The following is a 13505-nucleotide window of genomic DNA, read 5'->3' on the forward strand; positions in this document are numbered from 1 at the left end:
CTGAATTCCTGCTGTGAAAGGCACTGATCTCATATGCTGTAGATTTGTTATAGTTGTTTAAGCCTCCAACTCTAATTGCAGATGGTGAGTCTGAGTCTTAATGGAGCAGCTCTTGAACCTTGATCTCTTCTCCTCCCCTTGTCCCTTAAAAGCCTCTCCTCAGTACCCCTGCCGGCAGTAAGGATTCTCAACATCTGTCAGCAGTGCGCACTCCCGTTATGTTCCTGTCAAATCAACATAAAGCACTCTGTGAAATACATCCCTGTTATTTTATATTTTGAAGAGCACAAAATATTAGTAACCAAATCGTTTTGGTCGCCATTTAGTTTTTATGTACAAAAATACACTGTGACATTTCTCAAAATTAATTTGTTATGTTCCACAGAAGAAAGAACATATTTTGGAACAACAGGGTAAGTAAATGATGATAGAATTTTCATTTTTAGTAAAACTATCTCTGTAATTAAGAGTCACATAAACCAAACTGGCTCATGCATGTCATGATTTTTTTCTTTTGTTTGGCACCATGTTTCTTAAAAAGAAAGTGGCTTAATTGGGACAGGCTAGTGGCATGAAAGTCAGCCCATGGCGCTGCATGTTTCCCCTTGAATGATCATGCACAAAGCCCTGACTATAGGTCATTCCAGTTTTGAGGACAGCAGGCATTTAAAACACCTTATTGAAAAAATAAGCCAAAACTTGCCATTTTAATCATGCATTCAATTGAATGCATATTCTACCACAGCCTAAATATTAATGTTTCTTTAGATTGTGTGTGCATGTGTGTGTGTGTGCACCTTATATATGCACGTTGGATTAAAGAGATAGTTCATCTAAAAATGAAAAAAATTCCATAATTTATTCACCTTCATGTTGTTCCAGACCCTTATGACTTTCTTTCTTACATGGAACACAAAAAAAGGGGTTGGGACCGTATTTATTTTTATTGCTTTTTATTTTATTTTATAACATTTCTTCATAAAACAGTAAGAAGTGAAAAAAAAAAAAAAAGATGATTGTCATTTAAAAGAAATACTGTTCATCTAAACATATACATATAAAATAACACACAAGTAAATTATTCATATGAATCTGCAAACAATAAAAGTTATAAGCAATAGCCCCAATCTTTGAATACTGGCCTATATGTAAGCGTGTATTTAATCCTCTGGTTGGCACACAGCTCAATTATGGAGATGTTTCCGCTGCTTGGCCCTCATGACGGCTCATTTGCCAGAGCCAACGACTGGCAAGAATGGACGAGGCGCGAGTCATACGAGTGTGCGCGAGGGGCGCGCGTGCAGACTACTGTTTACTGGTAACAGCTTGAGACGGGGCAAACAGCTGCGCGAATTCACCGTTGTTTTTCTTCTACGGCTCGATATATGGGATGAGGAATGGAAACATTAAAGGCACCGCAACGTGAAAGAATATGATAGAAATGAGGATAAACCCTCGCGCGCGACCAAGAGAAATCTAAGGCTATTCTGACAGCTCTCTCACAAAGACTAGTGCGAAGGAATGCAGAGCAATGCTTTGAACTTGAAAGACCACCAACGCTTCGTTTTTCAAGAACCAAGGCAGAAATTGCAGGGTAAACATGCAGCGGATGAAAAACAGGCAGAAATCTGCGTGAGTGGATCTGGAGTGTGCTGAAGCGCCCCTTTCGCACCTTTGTTTGGCACCGTCTGCAAAAACTTCCACAATGGCTCTGGTCATGGAACCTGTAAGCAGGTGGTCAACAAGCCAGGTGGTCGACTGGATGAAAGGTATACATTTTACAGTCGTATGTATTTTGCTATGACATATAGAGGAAAATACTGTATATCCAATAAAGCTCGTCTGTGCACAGTGTTTGTGCTTTATGAAAATGTAAATGTTACCTATTTGTCCATTTTTCGTGCTTACAATATTTAATTTAACTCGTTTTAAAGAAACGGCGCTGTATCAAGGCGCGACAGTGCGCGCGCACTCTAGCTGTCATGCAATTAAGATTTAGTCTTTTAAGCTTAGCGATTGCTGTTATTAACAGATGTTTATGTCGGCAATACACGTAAAAGGATTAAGATATCAGAATGTGTTTAAATATGGTGTTAATGAATGAAATTGGCTGAAGAGTAGTCACGTCATCTCATCAAACAGAATGTAAAGTGACGGGTCACGTGGAGGCTGAGTGATCAGCTGGGACCCCTCTGGCAGTTAAAGACTCAATGGCCCCTCCATGGTCACTGAAGTTCATGAAAATGGTTTTTCTCATGAGCAACAACGGCTAATGAACAGAACACAGTGTTGCACACACACACACACACACACACACACACACACACACACACACACACACACACTCTGTTTCGCTATTTTTGTGGGGACTCTCCATTGGCATAATGATTTTTATATTTTACAGACAGTATTTTCTATCACCATTACACTAACCCTACCCCTAAACCTACCCATTTCCCAAAAATATCATTTAGTATGTTTATTAATCCATTTCCCGCCGCTGGCTGGTCCCCACAATGTAGGTGATCTCAAGTTTTACTATCTTTATGGGGACAAGACACACACACACACACAAAACGTTACTAATGAAAGAAACATTATACATTGCAACATAAACATCCCAGTGTTCATTAATGATAACAAAAATAAAAACGAAATATTACATTTTTACATTTAAATAAAAAATATAACCAAATAGGTTCATGATATTTTAGCTTTCACTGTAAAATATTTAGTATTTCTATATACAAAATGTTATGGTAAAATTACACTCTGTTCTGTTTATCTAATATTTATATATTTTTTCAGTATAAAAATGTAACCATTAAAGGGTTTTACTGTAGAATTTTGTTAAAATATTTATTATTGGCCTATTTTTTTTTATGTTTGATTAAATTACAAAAGGTCTGGTCCATATTGCAAAAAAAATAATAATAACTGCCCTTATAGCAGACCATTTGATCCACATGTCAAGAAAACATTCATAGTTGTTTTGTTTTTATGTGCCATTTACTCTTATACCACAAAGGCAGTCAAATAATCCCTTTTACTATAATTTGTCTTTGCCACATTACAGTCATACATAGATTTTTTTAGGTGATGTGATAGGGTAACAGTGGCTGCGTCCAAAATCGCATACTCTCTTGAGTATGTACTTATTTTGAATAAGTAACTACCTCACGACCGTAAAAAATCTGTTCTGTTCTGTATAAATGTGTGTAGTATGAATGTAATCCGGACGTACTACATTCGCAATGTTGTCATTATCATGATGTGGCCTACCAGCGTCAATTGCGTCACTTACAAATCCTCTCTCGTAGCCCATGGGATAGTAAAGTGTGCTCACTTCAGAATCTCGCCGTCAGTAGAAGGTCATCCGGGTACTTTTAGCCTACTCTTTTATGAGTACAGTGAATTCGGACATACTACTTTTGTCACATACTGTTTTTTTTCCCACTATATAGTAGGGAAATATGTGATTCCGAATGCAGCCAGTGTGTCATAATTGAATATGCACATTAGGTCTAATTACAACTAAACACTGTAAATATATTTGGCATTAGATATGGTGAACTCCTTTGAGAAAGATCATTTGAGTCTAAATGGCTGGTTTATTTGCTCAGGAGGTCTGGATGAACTGAGAAAAGAGAGGAAGACAGTCATTTGTAATTCAAATGAGGAAAGTGTTCCACTTGGCTGAATGTTTTGCCTTTAAGTTATTATGTTTTTGCAAAAAGGTTGATCAGCTTCTCCATCTCATTCCTCCCTGCGAGGATTCACAAAATAGGAATTTGGTACTCTTGTGTGAGAATATGTCTGCAGGTGTGCTTTTCAGCAATAACCAGCTTTGTTAAACGTACAACAATGTGCACTTGTATGCCTGCACGTGTGGATGTCTTGGCTTGAGGTTAGTTAATCAGATGGCATGTGTTTTGTTAGAGTGGGTAAATAAGGCGATGGCTCAAATGGACGATAATAAGCTGTGTGATTTAATGTGTTATTCATTTCATTTTGCTCTTATGCCGGAACATAGCTGATTTAGTACATGCTTTGTGATTTAGATCACCGTCTATATGCGCGGTGAAGGCAAATATCTAGAGGTTGGAAACTTTTGAAAGTGCAAACATCCTTATATTTTGAGCAAATCTAAACTGTTAAGGAAGGATAAGCGAGATGAAAAGGCAGTGTAGGAATCATAAAGAATTATACCGAGGCGGTGTTCCTCCCTAAGGGAATGCCAGAAAGGGTTTCTTATGCTGTTTGCACACTAAAAGCGTGCTCACAAGTACACATCGTCGCTCTGTAAGTTAACCCTTCCTGAGGGTCAGGGAGAAATGTAAGAAGCTTCACACATTTTCTTGATGTTTGCTTCTAAAAAGCTGAAGAATTTAATCGGCATCTGTCTGTTATGTGCAGAAAAAACCTGCAAGCTGCTGTATCAGCTGCTTAGACTGAAGATAAAGTGTTTATATGCATGTGTATCAGTGTAAGACTGTGTTAAACCCCTATGGGCTGATGGTGTCTGTGAATATCTGTGTGATCATTAGAGCCTTCTGATCAGCGGCATGTAATACCTTCAAAGTTTCACTCACAATCCTTGCACAAAAAAATCTGTCATCATGACACATTGCTTTGTTCCATATATATTTAATTTATTTGGAGCTTGACTGCACTTGGTCACCATTTGCATTCATTCAAAAGAGCAGCGTGAACTTTCTACTAATGTTCTCCTTTTGTGTTCTACGGATGACTTTTTTAACAACATGAGGGCGATGACAAAATGAATGAATGAATGAATATCCCTTTAGCAGCACTTATTAAGCTAAAACAGCATTATGCAGCACGGAGTACATCTATGATAAGTCTGCATGGCTATATGCTGCCCACACTGAGCCACACACAATAGCACAAATTTGTCGACTAGGACTGCAATCATTTTGCTTATTTGAGTCTCAGGATTTTGTGCTGTATTTGAAAATGCATCTCCTCAGAACGCTCTTTAGATGCTGTATTTTCATCTTATGTATTTGTCTGGTGTCTAGGCCTTGCAGCATACAGCATTTTCATGTATAAAGGCTATGCTTATTGGATATGTTTTTGTACTCTGAGCTTCTAACATATCAAACTTTTTGTGGGGTTTGTTTTTTTGCTGTGGCTTGCATGTTTGACATCTATTAGCACTTCCCAATATTTTTGAAGGTAAATGAAAATGTTGTTTACGGCTAGGGACGTTGTTTTTGGATGCCATTAAAGGTATGAGAAAGATCTAACCAGCACCAACTGTTAGTGTGATGCACCCTTCCCTGCCAAACACGCCTGTGCCATGCTGTAACTAGTTTATGGTAACATGTAAACAATTAGTGAAATAAGTGGTATGATTAGAAATTAGTGGAAAGCTATTGCCAAAAATCATGATAAAAAAATACAAATCACAAATGTTTCAGGCATTACTGGATTGGAGGAATTATGGTAGCTGTATATTTTATAGTTCATAATAACTGTATCAATAACTGATATAATGTTAATATACAGTCGGGGGTCAGTACAGGTATAGTAGTTCTGTACCAACCTACCTGAACTACTAAAACTGCTTTGTACCTTAAAATATATACTGAAAACAACCATTATAATTAAGGTCAAAGTAAACATTTTAAGTTGACAAAGTACATTAAAACTGGACTTTCTGTAGACAGTGGCTAAAATAAACATGTATAGGTGGTGTAATGTACAGTGGTCAGAGTAACATCCATGACAATAAATGAATGCAGTAAACATCAAACAACAACATTAGACGCCTAATACACATAATGGATATTATATATATATAGAAACATAAATCTGAACAAATACAATGCATTGTGATGTAAATGTTACACAGGGACTTCTGCAAGGCTTCCTTTAATTTTTCCCACTCTAAGTTCTAAAGTAAATTGTATATTTTACTTACACTATACCATCCTGTTACCATTACTGTATTTTTGATCAAATAAGCAGCCTTGTTGAGCATAAGAGATGAAAAAAATCGACCTAAACTTTTGCAATCTTGCATTATTTTTCACTATATCCGCTAATGTTTATCAAATTAACAAATGATGGCACATTCACAGGCAGCAAACAACCAGAAATATTTATTTATTCTTTTTGGACTTCTTTTGGATAGTCCAGTGAGAGGGGTTAGTGGGATGAGGTCATGCTGTGGTTTGGATGCAAATCACACGCCACCCTTGTGACTGTGAGTGCTTTGTCCCTAATGTGTCAAGAGCAATGTGCGCTGTCACTGCACCACGGCTCCAGCGAAAGATTTGCTCTTTGTAGTAACTTGCGATTTTGAACATTTTGTCACATTTTCTTTGTAAATTCATGGTGTATGCTGTGTTTTTCTTGTGTCCTAGCACACTGCGATTATCATGTTGTAGCTCTAACATTAGCATACAGTTCAGTGGTGATGCCCCCAGGTGAGGGCCCGACAGCAGAAGAGCCCTGTGACCTTCCCTCAATGCTCACTTTTCCCTGCCCCCCTCAGTGCTTCCTGTGACTCACTCTGAACCCCCCCTTGGTGTCATTCTTAGCAGAATAATGGCAATAAATCCAATAAAACTGCACACAATGGAGCTTAAATATAGCCTTGATTAAATGCATGTTTTACTAATCTATTTAACTGAGCAGTGCAACAGGATTTCACACGTATTGACCAGACACAGACTGTTGAGCTGTTTGTTGACAGACACTGTAAAATAACTGTGTGCTGCAGTGTGCAAATAACAAGCAGATCCCTGCATAATAGCACTGAGAAATAACATTATTGGGATAGTTCCCCAAAAAAGAAAATTCTGGCAACCCTCATGGACTTTCAACATGAAATAAAGACTTTTTCATGTGAAAAACATGAAATGTATTCTTTACCAGTGAATTGGTTGATCTAGTTCACAAAACCAGGCTGAATGTTCTTCATTTGTGTTCCGAAGATGAACGAAAGTCTTATGGGTTAGGAACGACATGAGGTTGAGGAATTAATGACAGAAATTTCATTTTTGGGTGAACTAAACGCTTGGATTGGCTACTTTCTCACATCAAGGATAAAATGACAATTATACTCACAATAGCTCCGGTGACATTATGGGGATGGCTTCCGAATGTATGCGCTGAAGTTTGGTTTGGAATACATGTAATGTACAAGGAAACAAATATGTGAATTGTATTGGAATGTATTGGAAATTTAGGGTTTTCCACCTTTTTAAAGCTTGAAAGCTCCAATCTCAATTCACTGCAATTGTATGGAAAAGTGGGACCAACACAGTTTATCCTTTAGAGGAAGAAAGAAACTGGTTGAGTAAATTATAAAAACAAATGTTTTTTTTTTTTGATGAATCTATAAAGTGATATTTAGAAAGTGTTCATTTTATCCATTTAACTCTAATCATCCATTGCTTAGAGAGTTACGAAACTCCCAATCCCTCTTTCAGTTCTGGGCCACACCGTTTGCCAAATCATGGATTCAGGACAGTTGAGAGGTTTTCAGGTCACGATTGAATTGGACCAGCTTCTAAGCAACCTTAGTCAACATACTGTAAAGCTACAATCAGATTTTCTTCTACAGAACAACTTTCTCTCATTACTTACTCACTCCATAACCTACTTACACTCTCACCCTCTTGCTTCATCTTTTTCGGTTCTGGCTGTTGGCCGACCAACCGCCTCGCTTGACAGAGATTAATGGTCCCAGATAAACGTGCGGCGCTTCTTTGTAGTGTTTAACACAACTTAGCCACAACGGCTGCAATTAACAGCAGATTAATGTCCTCCTAATCAATGAGTTTACTGTTTGTGTACACTGGCGCTGTGTGAGCTGGCCTGTCTCGCTCAGCCACAGGAAAAGCAACACTCACTATTGGGATTAGTTAAACAAAACAAAAAAAAGACTATGTTGCTATTTCTAATGATTGGGGAAGTTCTTCTGAAAAAAATGGTTTGCCTTTCCCCACTTGTTTCTGTTATAAATCTGTCATGGTACTATCTATGCCACTGGTACTGCAGTAGAACCATTTAGATACTTAATAATAATATTTCTATAATATTTCATTAGCATTACAATGCAAACGCCACACAAAAGCTAAAATCTCTGAATAGTACAATGATGTAAGTAGTATTAGATGTTTCTTTATTTATTTATTTATCTATTCAAACGTCTCGCATATAAGCTTCTCATCTCACTTCCAGTTTTGTCTTGGTAATGAGGTCCTACTCAAACGCTCTTCCCGTCCCTATGCCGTCTCTATAGCAACTTACAGCGACAAACGTGATGATTCCTTCATTTGGAACGGGTTTAGATCAGCCTGGTAAAGAAGCGGATTTGTTAAGCCCTCAAATTGCATGCAAAGCCGTGAAACGCTCGCTTTCAGCAGTTTTGAACCGTGCCGGTATCTGAACTTTCTCCTCACGGTCCATTAGATGTATGCAACAGAGAGATGAATATCAGGGGTTTGATGAAAGGGACATTTTACATGCTCTGCATCCTCGTCTTTTGTTGTGAAACGAGCGTACAGATAATGAAACCTCATGGAGGAGAAAATGCAAGTCTGTGTGGGAATTTATGGGAAGTAGAGAGGAAATGAATAGTGATGAGGTCAGAAGGAGGGAGCCGGGAGGAAGTGAACATGGAAATACTGAGGTAAAGGTGCTGTGAGGTAAAGAGGCCGGCTTCTGCGTAAGCAAGTGAAACTTTATTTACACATACAGTATGTGTCTCCTGCAGAGCATTTTCTACATAAATAATCACATACATATTAAAAGAGTTACAAAAAGTAAAAACTGCACAGTGAGAATAAAAATAAGAAATTAAAGACATTTTAAAAACTTAGGAGACAAATTACATTTTATTTGTCAAATTACCAATAATATTTGATTCATTTATTAAATGTTTTGTATTTTAAATTACACTCTCGGTTCGGTAAGGAAGTCAGTTGTGAAGTCAGTGAAGTATGCACTGAGTGAATCTGAATATATATTGTGAATATATTTTAACTGACTCGTTGAGAGTCTTTTTGTGAATCGGACATCAAGGCTCACACTGTTTTTTCTTTAATTTACATGAAATTAAAATAAAAAAAATTACATTTAATTGAATTGAATTGAATTGAATTTACAGTTTAAATACATGAAGAAACTGCATGTGGATGCTTTTTTATTTACAGTCACTCCCAACAGAGCTCTGAGAATGGTTTTGTAAAATACTGTATTAATTTTTTTAAATACCATTTATTCATTTATTCTAAGTTATATATTACAGTTTAGTGTGGAAGTTGGTTGTGAACCCAGTACAACTTACTAAGTTAATCCAATTTAAACCGCTAACTCATGAGCAAATCTAAAGCTTTTTCGTGAATCTTTTTGACTGACTCGTTAAAAAAAACTGATTCAAAGAACTTGTCTTTTGTTTGTGAATCGGACATTGCGTTTTCTGTTGTTGAAATGTTGATGCACGCTGATAACAAATGCCACCTGACAAGATGATACACAAAGAAACTGCAAATGTAAGTTTTCCTTATGATATTATTTTATAATTATTTTATCTCATTTGAGGCCATTTTATTTGCAGTCTGGAACCCTGAGAATGGTTAGAGAGAGAGATTGTACAATATAATAGCACAACTACCTCCTTGCTTGTACTTGAGTGATCTAAAAACAACACAATGCTTCTGGTTCAGCTGAACGTGTGAAATAATTTCTGTCTCTCCTCTATAAATATATGATGTTTTGTGTGAAGCTGTGGGAGAAGAAAACAATAGTGAAGGATCAGTATAGATGAAGGGTAGGGGGCACGGGGGAGGCATGTGTTTCCTAGACAACAGCTAGCGCTCGCCAAATAGGTCTTCCCTTATTAGTGACAATAGTGCTTGAAGTCCACTGACGTCTGTTCATGACAGCAAAGCATTTCAAAGTTGTGTGCCTGGATCGGTCCACAAAATAAAGTCTGTTTAAACAGCTGTGTGCCAAAATTTTCACAATCCCTCACTACTGTCCTAGAGAGGATATTTATGTGTGCTGTACACATTGATGGTAACCATGTAAACACGCAATCGGCTCCCACACTCTCATGCTGGGAGATATATTTGAGACTATAGTTGCTTATAATCTCTGTTTTAGTCATATTTAATCAGATTAGAACTCATAGTAGATTAAGAAAATGATGGTGTAAGTGAATACATAGGATCCAGGATGCTCTAGCAGCTCGAATGACGTCTTCATATTGCTGTTTGTTGCTCTTTTCAAGGCTTGGATGACTGTCTGCAGCAGTACATTAAGAACTTTGAGCAGGAGAAGGTGGGCGGTGAACAGCTGTTGAGAATCACACATCAGGAGCTCGAGGATCTGGGTGTTTCTCGAATCGGCCACCAGGAACTCATTCTGGAGGCTGTGGACCTGCTTTGTGCGCTGGTGAGCACATACGCAAACACACTCACACAGGTGCATTGTGTCCTCAACAAACACAAATTGAATCTGCTTTACAGAGTAAGTGAGTTTTATAGCATTGTTTCGCTTTATGCTGCTGTTATGTTTTTATAATAACATAACTGAAACGGCATAATAGCAATTACAAGATGCGTAGTTACGGTTCTGGATGCAGGTTGGTGAATACAGTGTTCCAGCCATGTTATATTCTATGATTTAGGGCCAGATTTACTAAACAGGGCAAATTAGCGTGAGAGCGCAATTCCAAAAAAGCGCCAATGGGAGTGGAAAGTTCTGACGTGCAAATTAAAGTACACAAATTAAAATCATTTCCATAATGACCAGCACAACCTACCAAGAGCAATGCAAATTAGCATCCCCTTTAAGACATGCTTTTTTGGGCTGTAAATGGCGCACATACCAGTAAATTGACCAGCTCAAACCTTAATAAATCACCTTGCATGATTCATTTAAATACTGTCCTCCCATAAATCTTGTTTCTAAAAGGGAATCTCCTACAAATGCATATGCAATAAGGTCAGCCGCAAAAATAACCCAGTCCAAGCCTTTTCAGTGCAAATTTTTCACCGCTTGTCTTTAGTAAATCCTGACTGTACTTTTTTAACGCCAAAAGAGGGTTTGTGCTGGCTCAAGCTGTTAATAAATCTGTTATGTAAGCTGTATTATGTACATTTATTACATCCACCCTGTTCAGTAGATCAGGGGTTTTGAAAAAAGTAAATAGGTTTTTTATTTGAATTTTTTAAAATAAAATAGATTAAAAAGCAAAAAATTAATAAAAGGTTCAAATATACAGAATTTTCATATTATTACTTTTCCATTCTGCTTTCTAAAGACTGGTCAGAAATCATGAGAGGGATTTTATTTTCTATTCGCAGACATAGTTTAAAGTTTTTCTTCAGGTTTATGCTTCTAAAAATATCCTGATGGTGGGTAGAATATATTTTTCTAAATATTTTTCCATGTAATAATATTTACACAGATTTATAATATTTACATTTTTCTTACAATACATTTTTTGGTTACATGTCAAAATGAATATAAATAGCATGTGGATAAGCATAATTAAGATCTAAATTATGCATTTCATGTATCAAGATTGTATCAAATATACATATGTGTTCATTATTATATGGATAATACTTGTATAATATAATACTAATATTAATATTAATAATACCCCTGATATTCCAAAAAATATATTTACTTTTTCTACCCACCATCAGAATACTTTTAGATGTATCAAGAGATACATTTAGCAAGGCAAAGAGGATCATCATATTTGGGGGTCCGTGTCATCAAAAAGGTTGAAAACCCCTATTGTGGATATTAACCATTAAAATACCCAAATCACTCAAGCACTATACGTTATCTTTATTCCTGAAGCACCTGACCCTGTTTTTCCCATGCTGCCTCTATGTTTATGGTAATTGCATCCTGTGCAATTTATAATAGCCAAAACAAACACTTTAAATCCTTGAAAATCCCTCCATTCCCCACTGTCATCCTGCACACAGTTTCCAGGCTGTTCTGATAGGGTACAAGAGAAATAAGGACGCTTATGCAGAAGGATGGAAAGAGAGGCGGAGCGACTGAAAGTTTGTGTGGGCAGAGTGGGTAGAAAACTGGCAGCAGTCGGGTGAGAGTAGGATAACAAATTAAAACAGGAGAGAAAGGCTCTGAGGGAGAGCAAAGAAAAGTGTGAGAGAAGGAGCACAGCAGTCCTGAGCGGATGAAGGAAGAGGGCAGAAAAAGGAGGGTGAATGGGGGTATACTAGCCACTGCCTTTGCAAACTGGCCCCCTGTATTCCTCTTTTTTGTTCCCACCATTTGTTATGTCACGTGCTTAAGCCCAGCTAGTCCCTGAAAGCCTCTTATGTAATGCTTCTCTGGGTTTGTCCAACATGGAGCCCTGCTGCATTAAATATGATGACTCATCTGTCCCTCATGCTGGTTCTATTGCATGACAGATCCCCACTGGCTTTTGTGTGCAGCAAGGCATTCTGGGAGATCCGTACTATGTGGAGTATATGACTGTAAGGGGGTATCAGGTAGAGGGATTTGCCCGCTCACAATTTTTATTATTTTTTTCTTGCATTTTGCATTTTGATAAAAATATGCTCTGTACGTACTCATATTTTTTACTTAACCTGTTAGTGATGTCCATCCCATCACTGATGGAGAAATTCAGCGTTCCAAACAAAAATCTTGTTGATTAAATGTTAATCAAAATCAAAATAAATCAGTGGAGACATACAATGACATATAAACACTACCGTTCAAAAGTTTGGGTTCTGTAAGATTTTGAAAGAAATTAATACTTCTAATCTGTAAGGACACATTTTAATTGATCAAAAGCGACAGTAAAGACATTTATAACGTTACAAAATGCTTGTATTTCAAATAAATGCTGTTCTTTTGAACTTTATATTTATTAAAAAAAGGAAAAAAATGCATCACAGTTTCCACCAAAATATTAAGCAGCACAACTTTTTATTAATAATAATATTGATAATAATAAGAAATGTTTCTTGAGCAGCATATTAGGACGATTTCTGGGGGATCATGTGACACTGAAGACTGGAGTAAAGATGCTGAAAATTTAGCATTGCCATCACAGGAATAAAGTACTAAAATGTATTTTTTTAAAAACATATTAACATAGAAAACAGTTCTTTTAAATTGTAATTATATTTCACAATATTACTGTTTCTACTTTATTTTAGGTTGAATAAATTCAATTTTGGTGAGCATAAGAGACTTCTTTCAAAAACATTTTAAAAAATCGTATCGTGACCCCAAACTTTTGAACGGTATGTATATTGATGTATTCATATTTTTATAGCAAGGTATTTATTAAGATTCACTTGAACTATGATGTTAAGTTCACGTTAATGTTGCGTGGGTTGTGTACCTTTAAGTGACCCTTTTCTCCTTCTCCATTTTATTTCCTCCATTATTTAAAACCACTCAAACTACTTTTTTCCCAGTGAACTTGGACTGCATCACAGAGTGCCTATGACCTTGCCTTTACC

At 36.9% G+C, this 13505-nt stretch overlaps 1 protein-coding gene across 4 annotated transcripts in view; it reads left to right on the plus strand.

The window, feature by feature from the left end:
• Positions 1-1177: 1177 nt before the first annotated feature.
• Positions 1178-13505, plus strand: part of cnksr2b (connector enhancer of kinase suppressor of Ras 2b) — a 36187-nt gene continuing 23859 nt past the window's right edge. For 2 of the 4 annotated variants that reach the window (XM_084388120.1, XM_084388121.1), the window contains exons 1-2: positions 1301-1769; positions 10271-10434. In XM_084388120.1, coding sequence (XP_084244246.1) covers positions 1706-1769; positions 10271-10434 — 228 coding nt within the window. In that variant the 5' untranslated portion in view covers positions 1301-1705. Of the gene's footprint in view, positions 1770-10270; positions 10435-13505 lie in introns of all 4 variants that reach the window. The other 2 variants (XM_084388119.1, XM_084388118.1) reach the window with 2 other exon arrangements.

The sequence above is a fragment of the Rutilus rutilus genome (assembly GCF_951802725.1).
Source record: "Rutilus rutilus genome assembly, chromosome: 18".
Classification (NCBI taxonomy): Eukaryota; Metazoa; Chordata; class Actinopteri; order Cypriniformes; family Leuciscidae; genus Rutilus; species Rutilus rutilus.